The 22,480-nt window shown below is 51.1% G+C and overlaps 1 protein-coding gene and 1 non-coding gene across 2 annotated transcripts; both read left to right on the plus strand.

The window, feature by feature from the left end:
• The first annotated feature begins 1,106 nt into the window (after positions 1-1,106).
• LOC102516684 (complement C3) lies at positions 1,107-21,372 on the plus strand. Its single transcript, XM_032465585.1, is given in 29 exon segments — positions 1,107-1,248; positions 1,493-1,655; positions 1,924-2,053; positions 2,936-3,013; positions 4,497-4,694; positions 4,882-4,993; positions 5,322-5,407; positions 5,511-5,650; positions 6,049-6,117; positions 6,908-6,959; positions 7,117-7,203; positions 7,345-7,548; positions 8,667-8,742; positions 8,988-9,156; positions 11,669-11,764; positions 11,925-12,078; positions 12,936-13,108; positions 13,267-13,425; positions 14,635-14,694; positions 15,590-15,680; positions 16,967-17,012; positions 18,064-18,151; positions 18,478-18,564; positions 18,786-18,891; positions 19,347-19,436; positions 19,858-19,944; positions 20,031-20,120; positions 20,228-20,363; positions 20,799-21,372. Coding segments are annotated over 28 exon segments (3,051 nt in total). The 5' UTR covers positions 1,107-1,248; positions 1,493-1,601; the 3' UTR covers positions 20,932-21,372.
• Positions 3,350-3,423, plus strand: TRNAP-AGG. The gene has a single exon. It is a non-coding gene; the product is annotated as a tRNA-Pro (tRNA).
• Positions 21,373-22,480: the final 1,108 nt, after the last annotated feature.

Consider the following 22,480-nt stretch of genomic DNA (forward strand, 5'->3'; position numbering starts at 1 on the left):
AGGCTACATTTGCACTGCAAGCATGCTATTTTTACGTACATTCTTTGAGATGTCTGGTGAGGATTAGAAAAGTTGGAGACATCCTGTAGTGCCAATTCTACTCAGAGTTTTCCCCAAGCCCCCCACGTCTCCTCCTACCCTTTTCACTCTCAATTTCCCCCATCCCTACCCACCTTAGCACACCAACACCCAGAGCTGCTACATACAGTTGGACTCTGCAAGACTCTAGCGGGCACCATTCATAGATGCTAAATGAATGGTGCCCCTGGTTTGCTCAGTGCACAACTGTACAACTGTACAAGACAGTCTTATCCAGATTGCATTCCCAGTTTCCACCTCTCCAGCCAGGCCACCCCCAAGGCCTGTCTTTGATCTCACCCTAGATTCCACCCCAGGTCTTCGTCTCAAATCCTGATGGGTCCCCAGCCTCCAGAGTCCTCATCCGCTGCCAAAACCAAAAACTATACACCTTGCCCAGTGGGGTGGCCACTCTGACCATCGACACAAATGCCAATCAAAAGGAGCTCCCTATCCTGGTACCAACCTGATGGGGCAGGGGTAATGGGGTTGGGACTGTGTGAGCTGGAAGGGTCATTGGGGGGTTTACTTGCCCGTCACTCTTCCCAGGTAGAAACTGATGAATCTCTCCAGCCAGAGGAGCAGGCTTCAGCCAGGATGACAGCTTGGCCTTACTTAACTCAGGATGGGTCAGGGAACTTCCTGCACATTGAGGTGAAGACACTGGGCACAGAGGTTGGCAGCAACATCCAGCTGAGCCTCAACACAAGGCATCAAAATCCCGCAGACGAGGACCGGATCACTCACTTCACCATCCTGGTGAGGGGCCGGGACCGGGACTTGAGCTGAGGAATTCTTTGCCTGGAACCCTGGCAAACTAAGTTGGTGGGAGCCATCTGGGATGGGCTCAGACCGAGGGGCTGAAACAAAGGGACTATGGGCCTCCCTCATGGGCTGGGACAGCCTTGGGGAAGGGCTGGCCCTACCCTCCTCCTCCTTGGTCTCCCTTGTCTCCAAGGTCCTGAGTAAGGGCCAGATTGTGTACGCCAAACACCAGGAACACAGTCATGGGAGTGTCTACACGTCAGCTGTCATTCACGTGACTTCAGAGATTGCTGCCCGTCCTTCCGCATCCTGGCCTTCTATTTACTTCCCAGGGGGACAGGCTGGGATCCTGAAGTGGTGGCTGATTCCATTTGGATTGATGTGAATGACAGATGCATGGGGACGGTGAGCCAAACTCCTTGAAGCTGTACGTCACCATCATAATGCTCAGGGGAGAGTTCTCAGTCTGGGAACAGAAGAGAGGAATAGGAAGTGATATGGCCTTGAAAGCTCAACCTAGGAGGTGGAGAAGATGCAAGCAAATGTGTAGGGTTGAGATTAGCCTGGTGGAACTCAAAAGTGGACTTGAGGAAGCCCCTTGGTGCTCTATGAGACCCTTTTCCTGACATCTCTCTTCTACCTCACTTAGCTGAAGGTTGGCATGAAGAATGAAAGATACTTGCAGCTGGTAGAGCCCAGCAGCCGGGTGGAATTGAAGGTGACAGGTGATGCAGAGGCCACAGTAGGGGCTGGTGGCCATGGACAAGGCTGTCTCTATCTTGAACAGCAAACACAAGCTCACACAGAAGAAGGTGAGAGCATGTGGGCTTTGGGCCAAGAGGTTGCCTGGAGATTCTAGCTGGAGCCTCAGTTTCTTCAGCTAGTAAATGGGCAATATTGGTGGCTGCAAGTATTCAAAGAACCAGTGCACAACATAAAGACTGGCAGGTGCTGAGGGCTCAATAAATGGACGACGGTGTGAGAATTATTATTTGAACCAGCAATTACAGCAATTACCTTGCACCTTCCCTGGAGGGGGTCATACAGGCTCCAAATCCAGGTTCCTCTCTTGACCCTCAGGTCTGGGATTTGGTGGAGGAACATGACATTGGCTGCACAGCAGGCAGTGGGAAAGACAGACTTGCTGTGTTCAAGGATGCTGGATTGGACATGAAGATGAGCACAGGGATGGACACTTTGGCAAGCTCAGGTATAGATGGGGGGCAGGAGGAGGGCAGGGATGGGGGAGTGCTGTCTGGTAGTTAGGAGCATGGACTTTGGTGTGAAACAGATGGGCTAAAATCCAGGATCTTGCCATTTACCATAGGCCAGATTTCCTCTCTGATTCTCTGTTTATCCATCCATAAGATGGAAATAATAGAAGTAACTCACTGTGTGCTAATTAAGATGTAGGTTTGGCCATGTGTATCAGAGATACAAAGTAACAGTAGCTTAAATAAGGTAGAAGTTTATTTCTTGTTCCGTAACAGTCCAGAGGTCATTCTGGGACTCAGGCTCCTTCTAGCTTGCTGTTCTACCATATTCCAAGATGGAATCTTACCAGGACCTCCTGCCAGGCTCCAGGCTGAAGGGAAGTGGGAGAGAGAGGACATTGCTCTCACAACTCATTGGCCAGAACTCAGTCACAGGGCCCCACCTAGATGCAAAGCAGGCTGGGAAATGCAGTCTTCATTCTGAGTGATATATAAAAGATGCCACACGTGATAGGGGGAAATGATAATATTGGGGACAACTAGAGTGTCTTCTTTCAGTTATAAACAGAGATATTGGTAACAATCTCTATTTTCCACAAGCTGGACCTTGTGCTACGTACTTTTATATGCATGATCGCATAGATAGAACTATGATTATTCCATTTTACATAGCTGGGGAAAGTAAAACCCAGAGAGGATAAGTGAGCTGCTGAAGATTGCACAGCTTTTAAACAGCAAAATTTGAATATGAAAAGGCTGTGGGATAAAATGAGGCGATGCATATAAAGCACTAGGTAGGCAGTAAGCACCCAGTAAATATCAAGGATGTTGATAGTGATCTTGACACTTGTCCTCTCATTCTTCCTTCTGACACCCAGACTGGCACTGCCCCAAGAGTCCCCCTCCCAGTCGCCACCGCCGCTCCCTGAAGAGGCTGGAGACCAAGAGGAATGCAGGTCAGAACTAAAGATGAATGTGTCCCCCCTGGCTGCTTACCCTACTGTACTCATCAGGGCTTAGAGCAGAAAGCTGAAACCACTCTAGGTACTTCCAGCAGGGAGGGAGTGACTTAATGATGGCAGTTTGGTGCTCATTAGCCTGGCTTTAGGAGTAGGAGTTGGAAGGCAGCTTGCTGGTGCTCAAGACCACTCCACTGCAGTTCTTGCCATGCATGAAATCTCAGGAAACTGCTGCCAGTATCTCTCTCATGAAGCTGGCAGTTAGACAGTGGAACATGGAACTGTGCCTGTTATAAAAACACATAGACCTAGGCGAGGCGAGGTGAGGCTGGGGGAAGGGTATAGCTCAGTGGTAGAGTGTGTGCCTAGGATGCACAAATTCCTGGGTTCAATCCCCAGTACCTCCATTATAAATAAATAAATGAAATTATCTCCCCCACACAAAACATTTTTTTAATTAAAAAAAAAGAAAAGATAGGCCAGAGCCCACCCATCAGCTACCACTGTTGCAGGGGAAGTGGTCTCCTCTCTACCGCCTTCCAGATCCTATGCAGGAGCAACCCATTGGCAGAATCTAATCCCATCCAGAACCCCAGCAGCAAGGGTGTCTGGGAAATGTAGTTTTTCTATGTCTAGCTTCTGTGATACAAGAGGAAATGTAGATGAAGGGAGAGATGGATAACACATAGACCAAGACCATGGTGTGGACCAGACCAAGAAGCCCAGAGTTCAAGGAAGATAGGAAGCAGCAGTGGGTGTTGTTAGAAGAATAAATTCTATGAGTACTAGGTTTTTTGGTCTGTTTGAGCAGTGTTAATGACTTTGTGGATCTAAATAAAGGGAAAATAAGTGACATCGAATAAAAGTTGAGGTAAAACCCTAACTCTAATTTCAGTATCAAAAATCATGCTACCTTCTCCAAAAAGTAAACAATATAAACTTGTTTTATTTGTGGTAGCGATCAGTTATATTACGTAACTATAGACGTTTTAATCACATTATGTGGCAGACAGTAAGATTGTTATATTGCTCTAATATTTTTATCTTTACATGCATTCCTTCAGTTCACTAATTAAGAAGCATTCAACTTGACGTCATACTCTATAGCAAGTTTTGTGTTTTCATTTTTTAAAAATACGCAGTGAAAACCAGGAGTCAAAATTGCCAGTCCCTGTCAAAAAAGGAGTAAGAGCAGGAGCAGAAACAGCAGCGCAAATTCTCATCTCAGCTCTGTCACTTGTGAGCTGTGTGACCCTGGGCCAGTGAATTGGCCTCTCTGTAGCTCAGCTTCCTCATCAGAACTCATCACCTGGGTTCAATGTGAAGCTTCAAGGGGAAGATACAGGCAATGTTCTAGGGACAACATGGCCAGAGATATGGCTAAATCGAGGTCAGGTGTACATGGCATTCAGATGAATGTGTCCCAGCTTCCCCAGGTCCTACCCCACCCCTCCTCAGTCCCTCTAACTCTGGCCGGCAGTGAACAAGTTCAAGACAGAGCTGGAGCAGAAGTGCTGTGAGGCAGGGCTCCGGGAGAGCCCAGTGGGGCTGTCGTGCGAGGAGAGGACCCGGCACGTCCGCCATGGGCCAGTCTGCATCGCCGCTTTCCTGAGCTGCTGTTATCTGTCTGAGGCCCTGACTCGAGAGGCCCGAGAGGAGCAGCTGCTTCTGGGGACAAGTGAGGGAACCATGGCAGGAGGCACAGGGTAGGAGGTGGGGGCTTCGCCAAGGGGCATGGAGTGCCGCGGACAGGTCTAGAGGTGATACGTGCCATGGAGGGATGGGGTGGGGGGATCCCACTGAGGAGTCTGCTGGGCCACGGGAGACACGTGAGGGACACCCTGCCCCCTATCGGCTCCCTGCAGTGGATGAAGACGAGGACTTGGATGACATCTTCCTGGAGGACCAGCCTGTCCGGACCTTGTTCCCTGAAAGTTGGTTCTGGAAGAAGATTACTCTGCCAAAAAGTGAATTGGGGTAGGACCATGGCCCCCGTGCTAGCCTCTGGCCCCTGGCCCTTCCACAAGTCAGGGGACGTCCATTGTGGCCAACGCCCCCTAGTGGTGACCCTGAGCTCTCAGCATTGTCCCATGACAGGAAGCTTCCCTGATAGGGACAAAAATCTCAGAGAGTCACCCCAAATGATGTCCCTCTAGTGACGATGTCTATAATAGGGTGACCCACTGACCATTCCATAGTGATCATAACCCCTGGACAGTGACCCCCCAGTCCGAGGCTCCATCCAGGTAGCACAAACCCACTGGTGTTTTCTCCCCACCCCCGTCCACCCTGGCACTTCCGGCAGCATCTCCCACTTCAGCACCGCGGTGACGGTGCCAGATTCCATCACCACATGGCAGTTTGTGGCCGTCAGCATCAAGGCTGGACAAGGTGACCCCACAGGCTGAGTGCCGGGGGGACAGGAGAATGGTGGCCCTGCCCAGCCGCAGGGCAGTTGGCCTCTGCTTAACATTAAGTGCTCTCCTGGTTCTAGGTCTTTGTGTCTCGGACCCCTTTGAGCTGACAGTCACAAAATCCTTCTTTGTGGATCTTAAGTTGCCCTTCTCCGTGATCAGGAATGAGCAAGTCCAGATCCAAGCCGTGCTGCACAATTTCAGGGGCAACTTAGTCAAGGTGCAGCCCCCAGACTTCCCCTCCCCTCCCAAATGTCTGTCAGTGTGTTTTATAAAGAGGATGGAGTGTGTCTGTTATTCAAAGGAGCCAGTGAAGTGGAGGCCCTCTTGAAAACTCTTTTAAGGTATTTTCTCATTTAAGCCTCACAATAACCCCAGGAGATGGATGCTATGACTGTTCTTGGTTTAGAGATAAAGAAACTTGCATGGCTTCCCTGAGATCACATAGCACCTCAGTGGCAGAGGGGGTTTGAAGCCAGGCAGGGTCCTTAATCTCAGTCACTGTGTTACACTGTCACCTACTCAGGATTCTCAGGGTAGAGGCAGGGAGGAGACTGTGACTCTGAGTCATAGGCTTCCTCCTGCATCAAGACCCCCTAACCGCCCACCCTGCCCCAGGTCTGAGTGGAGCTCCCCCACAAGGAACCACTGTGCAGTGCGGCCAAGCCAGGAGCCCCTTCCCGCCAGGTGGTGGTCGTGCCTCCCAACTCCTCCAAGATGGTGCCATTCGTGCTTCTCCCACTTCAAATAGGCAAAGTGGACGTGGAGGTCAAGGCCAGGGGCTCTGAGGTCCAGGACCACGTGAGGAAGACACTCCTGGTCCGGGTAACAGGCACCCCCAGCCCTTGCTGCCAGTGAAGACAGTGTGGCTTCCCCTGGGCTCCAAGCTGTGTGATCACGGGAGGGGCAGGTGGACCCAAGATCAATAAACAGGCCTCTGGGACAGAAGTGAGGTGCAAGACAATGGATCTGAAAGTTCAATCACAGAGCCCTCACTTCAGGACTTTGGAGTCAGACTTGGGTTGAAACCTTATGTTTGCTGTGTGACCTTGGGCTACTTACTTAACTTCTCTGAGCCTCTGTTTCCTCATTTGCAGGATGAGGATAATCACCATACCCGTGAATAAGCAGAGAGCTGTGAAAATGACACACAACCTGTACATGACCCATCAGTAATACTTTATTTACTTAACAACACATGCTAGCACTTAGGATACAGCACTTTAAGAATACTAACTCATTTGTCCCTCAGAACAGCTCTGTGAGGTAGGAACTATTACTCTCTGCCTTTTACTGGTGAGAAAACTGAGGCACAGAGAGGTTAAGTCATTTTCCCAAGGTCATGCAGCTGGGAAGCAAAAGAGCTGAGATTTGCACCCAGATATCTGGGCCCTAAGGTCTGTGTTCTTTATAGCTAACTTTCATTGTGACTGCTATCGTTTCTATTTTTAATTCTCTTCCTCATTGAATCCTACAGGCAGGGGGTCAGATACAGCAAATATCCCGTAGCATCGTCCTGAACCCCCAAGGTTTGTGGGGTCTTCAGGGGGAATGTGGGATCCTGGGGCCATGTTCTGGTGGAAGAAGGTGCTGAAATGAGGGTGTCTGGCCGGGTGAGCGATCTGAGCTTCTCCCAGACCTCATGGTCCCAGAACCTGCTTGTGACACAACGTTGTGCCTGCTCAGGTCAGACCCAGACGGAGCTGGTGCCAAAACAGGACTTTTTGAACAAGATGCCCAACACAGAGGCAGAAGTGTTTGTCAGTGTCCAAGGTACCTAGGACAGAGCTGGTTCTTGCAGGCGACTGGGGGGAGCTGGCTCCTCAGAGCCTGCCTGGGCAGGCAGGAGGGGCTGGGGTGCCTATGCAGGGTGATCAGGGAGACGTGGTGGCTTAGATCATGCCCATCTGACAGGTGACATCCTTGGCGAGACAATCCTGGGCACCCTGACACCCCAAGAAACGCAGCGGCTGCTGACGGTCCCAAATGGCTGCCCCGAGCAGACGCTGAGCTCCCTGGCTCCCGTGATCATCCTGACCCGCTATTTGGATGCCACAGGCCAGTGGAGCAAGGTTGGGGTGGAGCTCAGAGAGGAGGTGATGAAGAACATTGTCAGTGGTGAGAGTAGGTCCCCTCCTGGGACCTCAATGAGGGTGTCTGGGACTCTCTGGGAGGGCGGCTGAGGTACCCCTAGGATGGGAGGAGGCCCCCACCGGACCCTTCTGGACAGTAACAACCAAACTCTGACTCATCTCTCAGATGACAACCAAGTCCCACAGGTGACCCCCAGCAGTGACCCCCAGTTTATTCCTTCATCTTAACCCCTCTCCCAGGCTACAGTCTCATAACAGACACCCTGGTTTACCCCAAAGCAGCGACCTCCCAGGTTATGTTACATTCAGACACTGTCCCAGATTGTCCCCAGTCAGTGCCATGCACCAGGCTACATCCCCAGGGAACCCCCACGCAGAAAACTCCAGAATAACCCCAGGTGGTGGCCTCCCAGTTACACCTGAATGCTAACACGTTCCCAGGTTACATCCGAGCCCCCGGGTAACACCCAGAGGTGCACCCTCCTGGTTACGTCCCAACAGAGACTCTCGAGTCAATTTGGACACTGTCTCCCTCTCCCCAGTTACACTCAGATGCCAACACTACATCCAGGCGCTCTCAACAGTAATCCCCAGATAACACCCAGACTGTCCCCCCCCCGTGTCACACCCAAGCAGTAAGCCTCCAGGTAGACTTCAGATGACACCAACGTTCAGATTCCACCTGAGATGCCCCCTCCGGGCTACACCCAGTAGTGACCTCCTCTGACTACACAGACACGTTTACAGCCAAAAACAGCCCCCAAGAAAACAGCCAGATAGTAGCCCCTCAAGGTGCCCCTCTTCCTGGGCTTCACCGTCCACCATTCCTCCGAGCGGCAATCCCAGTCACACCCTTCCCCACGGTACCCCAATGATGCAGTTTCTCAGTTTACTCCCAGATACAACTGCACACTGGCACCCACTGTCACACATGGCCATGAACTTCATTTACACCTGTGCCCTGTAGCCCCCTCCTAATGCACCTAGACCAGTCCCCTCCTCCAGGTTACATCTAGATGGGGTGCACCCCCCAAGTCCCACCCACACCCCGCCCCCCACATTATGCCTGGTGACTGACCTGCCTTCACAGCCACACCCAAGCACCAACTCTCCCTGCAAGTTCTCCTCCACCTGTCTCCCCAGGATACACCCGGATGCTTACCCACCGGAGCGCAGACGGCACCTACCACAGCAGCAAGGGAAACCCAGGAAGCACCTGGTAAGGATGAGGGCACTGGTGGTCCTGCCACCACCACCCTGCGAGGAGCCCGAGGGACCAGCCTGGGGTGTGATGACCCCAGGAACATCCACGCTGCAGAGTCTTGGGGCAGGCAGGCTTTGGGCAGTGACATTCCAAGTTGGCATGATCTATGGTGTAGACTCCCCCACAGCATAGATGGTCCTGTCCTAGAACTCCTTCGACTGCCATTGTCAGTCATCACTCACCCATCTCCCTTCCGACAGGCTCATGAGCTACGTGTTCCGGGTCTTTGCCCTGGCCTATTCCACCATGACAATCAGGGCGCTCGACCGACACTCCCTCTGTGACATTGCCAACTGGATCATCACCCAGAGACAGGCGAAGGACGGGCACTTCTTGGAGAAAGGTCCTGTGTTCATGGCATCCATGCAGGTACCCACTGCCCCACCCCACCCCACCCCAGTCTCGCTTGAGCCATTCAAACAAAACCCAGGGCTCTGCACACTAGGAAGGGAATTTCAGTCCCCTGACATGTTCACAGGTAGAATGAGAACAGGAAAGAGCTGAGGCCAGGCAAACAGCATCACATCACCCCGCTCTGGACTACCCAGCACTCTATTACAATGTGGGGAGGCCGGGTACACCTGGGACCCACCTCTCCCTCACCCCTACTTCAAGCAGTCGTCAGCCCTGGCCCACCTCTCTTGGGGTCTAAGCCCTTCCTGTCCCCGCAGCCAACACACCCTTCCCTACCAGGTATTCCTCCGCACCAGCATTCAGAAACAGCTTTCAAACAGCCTGGGAGGTCTCTCCTCTGCTCAAACACTTTTCTTGGCTCACAGTCACCTACAACAGCATCTCTCTACTCTCTCTCTCTCTCTTCTGTATCTCCTCCCAAGCCTCACCCCTCACTGCTCCCTGCTCATGGGTCCCTCCAACTCACCTCTGTGTCTTTGCTGATGCTGCTCTTGCTGCATGGACTACCCATATCTCATCCCTTTGTGTGTGTGTGTCTCCTCTTTATTTTATTTAAAAGTTTTTTGGTTTTATTTCTTTTTGAGGAGGGAGATAATTAGGTTTGTTTGTTTGTTTGTTTTTAACACAGGGACTGATTGAACCCAGGATCTCCTACATTCTAATGCTAAGTGCAGCACTCTGCCACTGAGCTATACCCCTCCTCACTCATGTCTTCTCTTTAGATTTAGCTCGGGCACCACCTCCTCTAATGTCTCCCTTGAATACCAGCCTTGCCCTATGCACCTATCGCATGAGGGATGAGATTTATTCACTCATTCAACAGACATTTATCCAGCAACTGCTGTGTACCAGGACTTGTGCCGGGTAGAGGGGAGACACAGGGGTAAACAAGATAGCTAATTACCATAATATAGATATAAATGATGTGACATGTTATGAGTGATGGGGAAAAATGCAGGGAATGGGGGATCCAGGTGGGAGGGGTGAAATTTTGGAAGGCTTCGTGAGGAGATGACATTTGTACAGAACTGAGGAGGTGAAGGGGCAAGTTCCAAGCAGTGGGAGGAGCATGTGCAAACATCCCGAGACTGCAATGTGCCCAATATGTTTGAGGAACAGTGAGGAGGCCAGTGTGGCTGGAAGAGAGTAAGCAAAGGGGTAGGGGGAGGAGTTGAGGGCAAAGAGGAGATGGGACAGATTGTACAAGGCCTTGTGGGCGACAGGGAAGACTTGAGCTTTTTCCTCTGAGTGAAGTGGGAGCTACAGAAGGTTCTGAGCAGAGGAGGGGCGTAAAGTGATTCAAGAACTCACGGGCTTCCTTTGCCACTGTGAGAAGAGACTGTGGGGCATGCATTTGTTTCCTAGGGCTGCTGTAACAAAGTACCACAAACTGACTGGCTTAAAACAACAAAAATGTAGGGGGAAGGTATAGCTCAGCAGTAGGCCACGTGCTTAGCATGCACAAGGTCCTGGGTTCAATCCCCAGTGCCTCTGCTAAAGGTAAATAAATAAACCTAATTGCCCCCCCCAAAAAAGTAAAATTAAATTAAATTTAAAAACAGAAATGCACTTAAAAAATTCTTTTTGGTAGGGGAAGTAATTAATTAGGTTTATTTATTTACTCTTCGAGGAGGTACTGGGGATTGAACCCAGGATCTTATGCATGCTAAGCGTGTGCTCTACCACTTGAGCTATACCCTCCCCCAGAAATGTACTTATTTTGTCAAAGTTCTGGAGACTAAAAGTCCAAGATTAAGGTTTCAGCAGGGCCATGCTTCTTCTGAAGGCCATAAGGGGGACATCCTGCCTTGTCTCTTCTAGCTTGGTGGCCCCTGGCAAACTTTGGCACCTCTTGGCTTGTAGCCACATCGCTCCAATCTCTGCTTCCATCTCCACGTGCCTTTCATCCTTATGTGTGCCTTCTTATGTGGACACTAGTCATTGGATATAGGGTCTACCCTAATCTAACATAACCTCTTCTTAATGTTGCCCATTGTGTCTGCAAAGACTCTATTTACTAATAAGACCACATTCTGAGGTTCTGGGTGGACATTAACTTTGGGGGGGATATTATTCAGCCCAGTACTGGGATTGGGACCTGGGACACCAACAGAGTGTAAACCCTCAGTCAATCACTTACTAGCAATGGTGACACTTCACCTCTCTGACCCTCAGTCTCCTCATCAGGAAAATAGAGCTGCTGCATGAATGTTTTGAGCTAGCATAGAGAGCTTTAGCAAAGCACCCTCCATGACTGTTAGCTTTTGTTAGTAAGACAGACCCCATACGGACAAGTCTCAAGATGGCTCCTCCTCCTCCTCTACCTCTCTCCTCACCCTGCTTTCAGCATCACCCAGCCCAGAACTGAAGCTGAACACACAGGAGCTTTTCAAGGTCAGGCAGAAGAAGTTGGGGAAGATGTCTCCAAGATGGTCAGGGCATCATGGGTGTGATTCTCCATCCACAGGGTGGCTACAAAGGCTCTGAGGCAGACATATCTCTCACAGCGCTTGTCCTGATCGCCCTGAATGAGGGGAAGGAGTTGTGCAACCAGGAGATACCGGTAGGACCCAAAGAGGCGGGTAGGATCTGCAAGATGACATAGCCTCTACACACAGGGAGCTCCCTCGCCCTCATGTCTTTCTTAGTGCATTCCCCTTTTCTAACTCCCAGATCCTTTTCCTCTGATCATCTCTCTCTAGCCTCCTCTCTTGACTTTCTAGAATTTGGCTGCCAGCATGAAGCAAGCCCGTGACTTCCTGGAGAAAAAACTCCCCCACATTGAGACAACCTTTGCCATAGCTGTAGTCTCCTATGCCCTAGCCCTCACCGGGAGCCCCCAAGCCAATAACCGCCTGGACAGCTTTGCCAGCCAGGGTGGGTGTGGGTCACTTCTTAACCAACTATGTGTTGACCACAGTCACAGGGGCAGGGATGAGGGGGGGTTGCATGATCTCAAATCCAGCAATGTGTGATCCATCATTTATTAAGCATCTATGGCATGCCAACCCTTGAGCTCAGACCCTAAGAAACCAGGGTGAACAAGACTGATGTGGTCCCTGCCCTCAAAGTTCCTACAGCCCCTGGAGGAGGATGGCAGAAGATAAACATATCAATAGAGAATTACAAATTGAGACAAGTGCTGAGATAATAACACACAAAGTGGGTGGGAGAGATGATGAGGGGAGGGGAGCATAGATTGGAGAGCTGGGAAGGCCTCTGTGAAAAGGGGACCCCTCAGTTGGAATGTATGATGAGAAGGCCCAACCTTGTGAAAGACCAGGGACATTCCAAGCTAAGGGAATGGCATGTGTAAGTGCCTTGAAGTGGGAAAGTGCTTGACAGGGTTGAGGATAGAAAGGTCATAAAACGTGGGTAACTGAGAAGGTTTTGCCTCCCGTGGCCTACCCTGGGATCCCTGAGTCCTTTTCCCATCCTTTCCATTCTCCAGGTCAACAGGAGTGGAGTTTAAAAAAACTCGTTTGCAGTGGAACTAGAGGGATGTAGAGGAGCTTCTTTGCACCTCAATCTCCCCATCTCTAAATAGTGTCCCTGTCTCCTCGAGTGGTGCTGAAAATGCAGTGTCCACATATCTCTTCAGCAAAGGGTTTCACATAAAGTAGGTGCTCAATAAAATAGCAGATGAGAAAATTTGGGTCATATGATACAAGGAAAGAACAGGTTTAGAAATGTGGGCCCAGATCTGTGTGACAAGGTGAGCATCCATCTTCTAGACAAAACCCACTGGCCAGTGGGCAGCCTGGGCGAGAACTCCCTGTACACCATTGAGGCTACGGCCTATGCGCTGATGCAGAAGCTGAGACTGGGTCGACGCAATGAGACCCATGCCATCGCCAAGTGGCTACTGGAGAAGCGGGAGCTGGGAGGAGGCTTCCAGTCCACCCAGGTGAACCAAACCTTGGAAACAGAGGTGGGGAAGGGGAGGCTAGCCGTGATGCTGACCCAGCAAGACCACCAGAAGGAGCTGTCCGTGGTGCTGGCGCCCCAATGGTTCCCGGCGCACTGTCTGTGGTGCTGATCTGAACCCCTCTATCCCAACACCAGACCACGGTCGTGGCCATCGAAGCCCTCACTCGATTCCGCAAAGCTGTCCCCTTCGACGGTGTCCAGGATCTCAGCGTCCAGATCAGAGCCCCCAAGAGAGCCTTGAATGTGGAATGGCTCATCGATGAGAACAACGCCTACCAGCTGCGGTCAGCAAAGGTATAGAGCTAAGGGGCAGAAGGGAAGTCCACAAAGAAGTGATACTGGAGATGAGGCCAAGAGACATGTCCCTGACAATCTCCTTCACCAATATTATCTAACAACCATTGGCTATACTGTCGATGTATCGGTTCATTTATCCCACAGAAACTTCCTGAGCGCCTTCTGTGTGCCAAGCATTCTCCTGGGTTACATTATGAAAGATCTATGATCCCTGCTCCCAAGGAACTTACAGTCTAGAAAGAAACTAAGACAATAAACATATTTCACATTCTATTCTAAGCTTCTAAACACAGGGGAATGAAATAAGTGTGCAAAGGGGGAAATAACCTGGGACCAGGGATAAGGTAATCTCCATGATCTTACTCCATTGTGGAGATGATATTTACCTTCAATCATTCAATCATCTTTATTGAGCACTTACTGTATGCCAGGCACTGTTCTAGGTTCTGTGAATGTAGCCATGAAAAAGACAGAAAAAAATCCCTGTCCCTGTAGAATTTTGTGTTTTAATGGGAAAATCCAATAAAGAGACGTGAATAAGTAGACTGTGTAGTGTGTTAAATGATGGCAAGTGCTACGGGGAAAACATTAAGCAGGGACGGGGATGGGAGCATCAAGGAGCTGTAAATTTAAATAGTTTGGGTAGGGAAGGTCTCACCAAGATGGTAACGCTTGAGCAAAGACCTTAAGGAAAGGAAGATGTGATCCTTGTGGATATCTAGGCAGGAAAAACAGCAAGTGCAAAATCCCTGAGGCAAGAGTGTTCTAAGAATAGCAATAGGATTTAAGCAGGAGTGATGTGATTGGATGTGAATTTGTAAAATCTTGTTCTGACTGATTAGGGAAGAACGTATGAGGGAAACAAGAGTAGATGCAGAGATGCCAAGGAGAAGAGTCTTGTGGGGTCTCCATGCATGGGGTGCTTCAGAGACATCACAAAGTGAACAGTGTAGACAGATGAACATTAGGACATAGCCTGCATCAGCAGTTGTAGTTGATCTGTGAAATGTAGACACTGCAAATGCTCGTCAAGAAGGAAAAGTAAAACCACCGTCATGGAGAGAGGTGGAAGGGTCACTAGACTCCAAGTTAGTGAAATAACTGAGGCCCCAGTGCCTGTGCACTTGTTCCTCCCCATCCCCACTGCATTTGAGCCATGTTTTTCTGCTTCCTCTGTCCTCAAATCCTCCTCCCACTTCTTTTCAGTTCTCTGCCCAAGATGACCTAGAGATCAAAGCCAGTGGCAGTGGAAGAGGCACCATCTCGGTAGGTCTGGTGTCCTGCCCTTGTGGTCCTTATGTAGAGCCCAAGCCCCACCTAGTTGGGAGAAATAGAGGCAAATCTAGACTCCAAGACAAGATTGAGATCAGCAATAATCTTAGCTACCATTTAGGGCACAACTATTTGCTAGGAATCAAGCTAAAGACACCTTAAAATCCCCTTGGGTGGTTGGTAAAAATCTGGGTTCCATTCAACAGGTGGGGAAATAAAGGTTCAGAAGGTTTTCACTTGCAGTAAGACAAGAGTCAGGGAAGGTAGAGGCCCGAGATCTTTGAATTCCTCCACCCCTCCCATGCTGAGTTTCTGAAGGGGTGTCTCTTTCCTTGCCCCACCCAAAGGAAGAGTCTCCCTCCAGGGTACTTCCCAAAGCCCAGAGAGCACCTTGACCCTTCCCCCAGTATCTGGGGGCTCCATTACATCGTCTGGCCCTATGCCTTGTGGCCCAAAGGGATAGCCCTCTTGGCCACCAAATTCCAGCTAGCCTGCTATCATCTTTCAGGCAATGGAGCTGCAGTTGAATCCTTGCCTTTGCTGTGTGACCTCAGGCAAGTCACACTCCACCTTAAGCCTGAGTTAATTTTAAATAAAATAAAATAAAAAATTCATTTCCTCAGTCGTACTAGCCACATCTCAAGTGCTCAGTAGCCACATGTGTCTGCCATGTGGACAGTGCAAACAGAGACTATTGCCATCACTGCAGAAAGTTCTATTACACAGCTGGCCCAGATTCTGCAGGGTGTTCTGGCCACTGAACCCATGGATTGAGGGGGAAGTCTTTGCTGTGAATTTCCCACAGGGTAGAGCGCTGGGCAGGCAAGGACTAAAGCAAGGAGGAAAAAGTAGCTGTGAACGGGCTCTGACACCTCTTCTGTCCCGCCAGATCCTGACCACGTACCGCAGGTCCCCAGAGTCCTGGAAGGACTCCTGCAACATGTACCACCTAAATGTGACTCTTAACACAGCCCCAGAAGGTGAGCCCGGACCCAGAGATACCCAAATCTTCTTTTTTTATTATTTTATTTTAGCTGTCACTCAGCAAGCACATTGATTGCTTTGTTCATCCATTCAACAAATTTTTGTGAGCATTTACTGTGCACCACACCTTGTTTCTTGGCCCCTGGAGACATAGGCATGAACAAGAAAAATATCCCTTCTGCTCCTGGAGCCCTCATTCTAGTAGGGGGACACAAACAATACGACAATAACAATATATTAAACTCCAAACTCCTATTGTTATTTATCTATAACATAAATTATTCTACATTATGAAATATAAATATGTAGCATAATGGCAGGTGATAAGTAGTACACAGTTAAGTAGGAAGAGGTGCCACAGACGTGAAGGAGTTCCAGGGGAAGCTCTCTGAGGAGATGCCATTTGAGCTGAGACATGAAAGAAGTGAGAGCGAGCCATGAAGGATCTGAGGGAAGAGTATTCCAGGCAGGCAGAACAGCAGGTGCAAAGGGCCTGAGGCAAGAATGAGCTCACCTGGTTTGAGGAACATCAGGGAGGCCAGTGTGGCTACAGAGGAGCAAGGGGTAGAGTTTTAGGATAAAGAGTTGGAGAGGTGAGGGAGGCAGATGGTGCAGGGACTTGTGGGCCATAGTGAGGACTTTGGGTTTTGCTTGGAGTGAAGTAGGAGCCAGAGAGGGTTCTGAGCAGAGGAGGGACAGGACCTAGCACAGGTTTGCGCAGGCTCCCTCTGGCCACTGCAGGGGAAACAGACTATAGAGGGCAAGGGTGAGAGCTGGGAGACCAGGGAAGAGGTGACTGCACTGATCCTGCAGGAAATGATGGGCTGGACTAGGGAGGGGGCTGTGGAGATGGTCAGAAATGGTGAGATTCTAGAGTTCCCAGTCTGGGGTACCAAGGAGGAAGAAACAGGACTCTCCCATTGGGAGTTCACTGTCAGGTGGAAAGGCCCCTGAGATTTTCAGGGACTGAAAGTGGCCAAGAGTTTGGTTTGGGCCCCATTTCTTAATAGTAGTAGTAGTAGTAATAGTAATACGATAGTAATAATAACTGACAATTATAAATCACTGATCAGGCGCTGTGTTAAATGCTTTCCTTGTATTAACTCACTTAAAGTTAACCATTCAGGAATATTATGATCGCCATTTACAGATTAGGAAACCAAAGCCCAGAGAGGTTTAGCAACTTGCCCACAGTCACACAGCAGAGTCAGGACTGGAACCCAGGAAACCGGCTCCAGAGGTTGTGTTACCCAGCCTCTAAATTCCTGCCTTCTCTCTGCAGAGAATAAAAAGGGGGAAGCGACCTTTCAGCTCCGGATCGACACAAGGTCAGGGCACCAGGATCTTGGACTGGGCAGGAGGAAAGACCCCTTTCTCCAGACTCCTTAGCAGCTCTCCCTGTGTATTGAATGGAGGGTGGGAACCTGCCAAACTTGCCTCTCCATGCCTGCCCCTCATCCCTACCTCTCAACCTGCCCTCCCTTGCCTGTCCCTGCTTCTGCCCCCTACCCTGTCCTCCCATGTTTGTGTATCACGCTACTCCCCAGTCCTGTCCCCTATCCTGCCATGTCCCAGAATGGCAGGTTCCTGCACAATGAACATACACCACGACCAAATGCCCAGAGCTAGCTCCAAGCCTCATGGCTCTCCCCGTCTTCATCTTCTCCAGACACTCCAGCCCCCACCCCAGTCTGGCTCTGTCTCCCAGATACCTTTGCCCAGGTCTGTCCCAGATAAAAACATGTATTGAGCACCTACTGAGTGCCAGGCTCTGTCCTTGGTGCTGAGGGCACAGCTGTGAGCAAGGCAGCTCCTCCCTGCCTAGTGGGGCTCACAGCCTATCAAAAGAGACAAGCAATAACCAAATAATCACCCAGAATCAATGTAGAATGACAACTGTGATTAAATGTGGCAAAGGAGAGGTCCGTGGAGCAACAGGAGGGCAAATCAGAGAATGATATGGTGTGCGGGCTGGAGAAGGCTTTCCAGAGTGGGTGATGCATCAGCTGAGATTGCAAAGATGAAGAGTTTTCAGGGCAAAGAGGGAAGAGGGAGAATTCCAAGCTGAGAGAACAGTATGTGCAAAAGTCCAGTGACAGGAGAGACTGACACTTAAGAGATATTAAATGGAGTCTGGAGTGGGAGGAGGTGAAGTAGAAGGGTGAGATCAGGTGTTCAGAAAAGCAAGGAGGTTAAGCAAGGAGGCAACATATTAGATTTCTCTTTGCTAAAGCCGTATGCTCTTGGGGCAGAGGAGTGACAGGGAGACAGAGGAGGAGGCTACTGCTCTTGTACAGGCGAGAGATGATGGCAGCGGGAGCATGGGGTGGGTAGGCAGGAGGACACTGGGAAGAGGGACTGGAGCTGTGAAATCCCCAGGTTCCAGGGTTATCGTGAGGCCACAATGACCATCATGGAGGTCTCCCTGCTTACCGGCTTCTACCCTAACCAGGATGACCTCAAACAGGTAATGAGCAGGGTGGGAATGACCTGGAAACATCCCCTGAGTGGGTTCACAGCAGCATCTACCAGGGTTAAGGCCCCCAGGTCAATGCCCCATGGTCTGTGTCCCATGGCCAGTGAACATGGTCACTTCTGGGGGAGGGGCCTTCATCACTCCCTGCATGACCTTAGCCCAATCCTTGCCATGATTGTGCCTCAGTTTCCTCAGCACCAGGGCTGATTGAACAAGGGCTGGGAGCTCTGAAAATTACTTCACATTGACTGGAGCTCCCAGGGCTGGGGTGCCTTGGAAGATCTTTGCCAACACGCAGTCCTCACCCTCTGCCCCAGCTCACAAGCGACGTGGAGAGATATGCCTTCCAGTGGGAGGCCAAGGTGGACTCCAACAGCAGCATCGTCGTCCTGTACCTGGAGAAGGTGAGGAAGGCCAGGTATCCTCTGCCTCCACCAGGTCCTGGTGGGCAGCCAGGTGGGCAGAGAAACTGCGACTGTCACCCTGGACAGTGTCGCCAGTGAGCCACGCCCTCTGAGGCCAACTCTTCAATATTCAAGGCCACGTGATCAGTGGTTATGACCAAGACCCTGTGGTCAGTACCCCATGCTCAGTGACCCTGATCAAAAGGATTCCTGTTCCCCAGCTCTCCCACAAGGAAGATACAGTGCTGGGTTTCCGAGTCCACCAGATGCTGCAGGCCGAGTTCCTTCAGGCTGCCCAGGTCATGGTCTACGACTACTATGAGCCATGTGAGCAGGGGCCTGGGGTTGGAGGGGTATCATTGGGGATAATGCCTGCAAAGAATGGGCCAGAAGGGAGAGTGAGAGGTGGGGCCAGTAAGGGGGAATGGGGCGTGGTAGAGAGGGTCCAGGGCTGTTGGGGGTGGAGCGGGAGCAGGGGCAGGAAAGAGGGTGCCAGAAGGAACCTAAGGGGCGTGGTGATCAGAGGCGTGGCCTTCCTTCATGGTTAAAGTGGCCAGGGTGGCCTGGAAGGAGATGTGGCAGGGCTGAGAAGGGATGGGGCATGACCTGCTGGATATGGCTGGATGAGAAGGCATCAGGGTCTTCAAAGAGGAGGGACCTGTTGAGGGGGTGAATGGGCAGGGCCAGCGGGGCGGGGCCAGCTGGGGGCAGAGCCAGAGGGCACCCAGCTCCCAGGACCACTGGCCCAAGACCAACCCCCTAACACTCACCCCTTCTCACAGCCCGGAGGTGCAGCTCCTTCTACAACCTGCCCACAGAGCGCTCTTACCTGCAGAAGATCTGCCACAGGGACGTCTGCAGATGTGCCGAGGGTGAGGACACGGAGACGTGGAGGGCTGGGCTGCTGGGCTGAGGGTGCAGGAGTTTTTCGTCACTTTCTGAGTGTCTTCGGGGCTGAATTTAGACAGAGAGAGAGAGAGATAGGAAGACAGAGACAAAGAGAGGCAAAGAAAAGGAGACCCAGAGACAAGGAATGACACACACACACTCAGGTACTGCCAACAGTCAAGCGAGTCAGAGACACAGACACGGAGGGAGGCATAGAGACTCAGATGGGAGAAACAGAAAAGCAGAAGACCAAAATGAGAGACAGAGAAGGAGAGGGCATCCCATAGACAAGAAAGGCCAGACCCAGAGACCCAGGGGTTGCCGCCTGGGGCTGGATGGGGGTCAGACGGGAGGAAGGCCCTGCCCCCAGTGCAGTCAGAGCAGCTGCACCCCCTCACCTTCCAGAACAGTGCCCATCCCCAAAGAAGGACAGCAACCAACTGAGGCAGGAGGAGCTCCAGGCAGCGGCCTGTGAGGTGGGCTTGGACTTCGGTAAGTGCCAGGAGCGGTAGGGGGCAGGGGGCGGCCCACCTGCAGGGCGGACACCAGCACAGCCGCCTCCTGGATTCCTTCCCCAGTGTACAAGGCCAGGCTGGAGTCCGTGGAGACCTCCACCTCCAACCCTTACGTCTACTACAACATGCAGCTCCAAGCCATCATCAAGAGTGGTATGTCCACGGTGGCAGAGTTGGTGCCGTGGGACCCACCCTGGGGTCCCAATATGGGGGAGGGCCAGGTCTGTGCAAGCTTACACACTGGGTCTTCTCTCCTCTAGGCACGGACTCTGCCATACCCTTCAACAGGAAGAAATTCATCTCCCACGCCACCTGCTATGATTCCCTGGGGCTGCAAGAACACGAGACATACCTCATCATGGGCCAGACATCCGACCTGTGGAGAGTCAAATCTGAGTGCGTAGGGGGGGGCTCCTGCTGCCCTAGGGACTCAGGCCTGGACCCCCTTTTCTCCCCCACCTCAGTCCTTGGTGTCAGAATTTCTGCTGCCCCTATCAACAGGAGTCTCTGGTTGCAGGGCTGCCCGGAATGGAGGTACAGGATGTGCACTGCACAACTCCAGGGAGCACCATTCATAAGGAAATGTTGTGGACATAGATGTAAATTTGGTTTTCCAACAGAGGGCAATAAAGAGTCAGAGGAAGAAGAGCCTTTCTAATCCCCAGCAGTAGGGGCTAGAGCTGGGGGGACACGAGATGACCCTGTGGAGTGGACCCTACAGGCTGTGGCTCTGGGAGTCTGTGAAGCAGGACAGAGGAGCAAGTCAGGAAGATCTCCACACTTTCAGGGCACCAGGTTCTCCTCATCCTCCTTGCCATCTCTCACCTACAGATACTTCCACGTCCTGGGCAAGGAGACATTCCTCATGCACTGGCCGGCGGATGGGGCAGTGGGCAAGAAGGAATTGCTAGACCAACTGGAGGGATTTTCAGAATATATGCATACCCATGGCTGCGAGTCCTGAGACCCTAGACCTCGGCTGCTCCTCCGAGGCTTGTCTCCAGGCAGGCCCGGACCACTGGGCTTAAGCCTGAATAAAGAGCATGGACTATCATACCCAAACTCCAGCCATCTGTTCCTGCTCCTGCGTTCAGCAGAGGTCCCGCAGAACCCGCCCTGACATTGCTTGGACCTGCCTCCCCTCTCTCACTCCTACTTCATTCCAATCACTCTGGCTTCCCTTGGGTCCTTCCAACACATATGTTGATTTCCACCCCAGGGCCTTTGCACTTAGTGTCTCCTCCACCAGGTACACTCTTCCTCCAGATATCTGCATGGGTTGAACACTTCTCTTATTTGGACTCTGTTTTAATGTCACTTCCTCAAAGACACTTGCTTTGCTTTGCTTTAGTAACATATCTGAACTACACCTCCTCCCATCACTCTCTCCCCTTACCCTGCTTTATTCCACTTAATAACACTTAAAAATATATTGTATATGATATTTAGTAGTTTGATTGTTAATTGGACATTTCTCCTGCCCCATAACATCAACTCCTTAGGACCGGGGGCCATGTCTGTCTTGTTCACTGCAGTATTCCCCATTCCTATAGCAGGGGCTGGTATACAGTAGGTGTTCAGGAAATGATTGTTGAATGAATGAATGAATGAGTGAATGAATCTAACACCCACTCTGTACTTGGTCCTGATGGAAGCTTTGATCAGGAACTGGAGAACTGAGGCAAAGGGCAGAGGAGAATGAATGAGTTTCATCAACATGGCCTGGAATGGGAGTGGGGGACTGCCAAGCCAACGCACAGCCCATGTGGGTCAAAGGACTCCCCCCCAAGGAGTGCTGGAGAGGACTGCAAAGCACCCAGAATGGCTTAAACTTGGAGTGTCAAGGAGGGGCTGAAGATGAGAGAGAGAAAAAGAAAGATGGGGCTTTGAATATCAGGCTAAAGGGTTTGGTCATTATCAGAGGCAGTGGGGAGCCATGGAAGGTGTTTGAGCAGGAGAGGAATTGACCGGCTCTGAGATGGAAAGGCCCCATTGGCTGATGGGCAGAAACTAAAGCTGTTAGAAGGAAACCTAAAGAGGAGGCTGGGGCTGTGGGGCCACAGGCTAGCAGGGCAGCAGCTGCCTGAATTCACATTCTGCATCCACCTCTTCCTGGCTGTGTGACCTTAGCTCAGTTACTCACCTCCCTGTGCTTCTGTTTCCTCATATCTAACATTAATTTCCCTCAGAGAGTCAGTGTGAGTGCCCAGCACAGAGCAAGTATTCAATAAAAATTCATTGGCCTTATTATCAATGAGCCAGACAAGAGGCCTTGGGGAAGAAGTGAAGCTGCTAGAATCCACACAACCAACAATCAGAGAAGAAAATCAGGCCACAGCAACCCCTGCTCAAAACCCTCCCAGGCTCCCATTCCTCTGACACTGCAGCACTCAAGGACCTGCCATGTGGCCCTGCACCTCCCTGACCCCAGGTGCCCACAGTCTTCACTCATTCCACTCCAGCCACTCAGGCCATCTTTCATGGTCCCCAGAAACCCTGAGCTCTTTCTTGCC

The sequence above is a fragment of the Camelus ferus genome, chromosome 22 (genome assembly GCF_009834535.1).
Source record: "Camelus ferus isolate YT-003-E chromosome 22, BCGSAC_Cfer_1.0, whole genome shotgun sequence".
NCBI lineage: Eukaryota > Metazoa > Chordata > Mammalia > Artiodactyla > Camelidae > Camelus > Camelus ferus.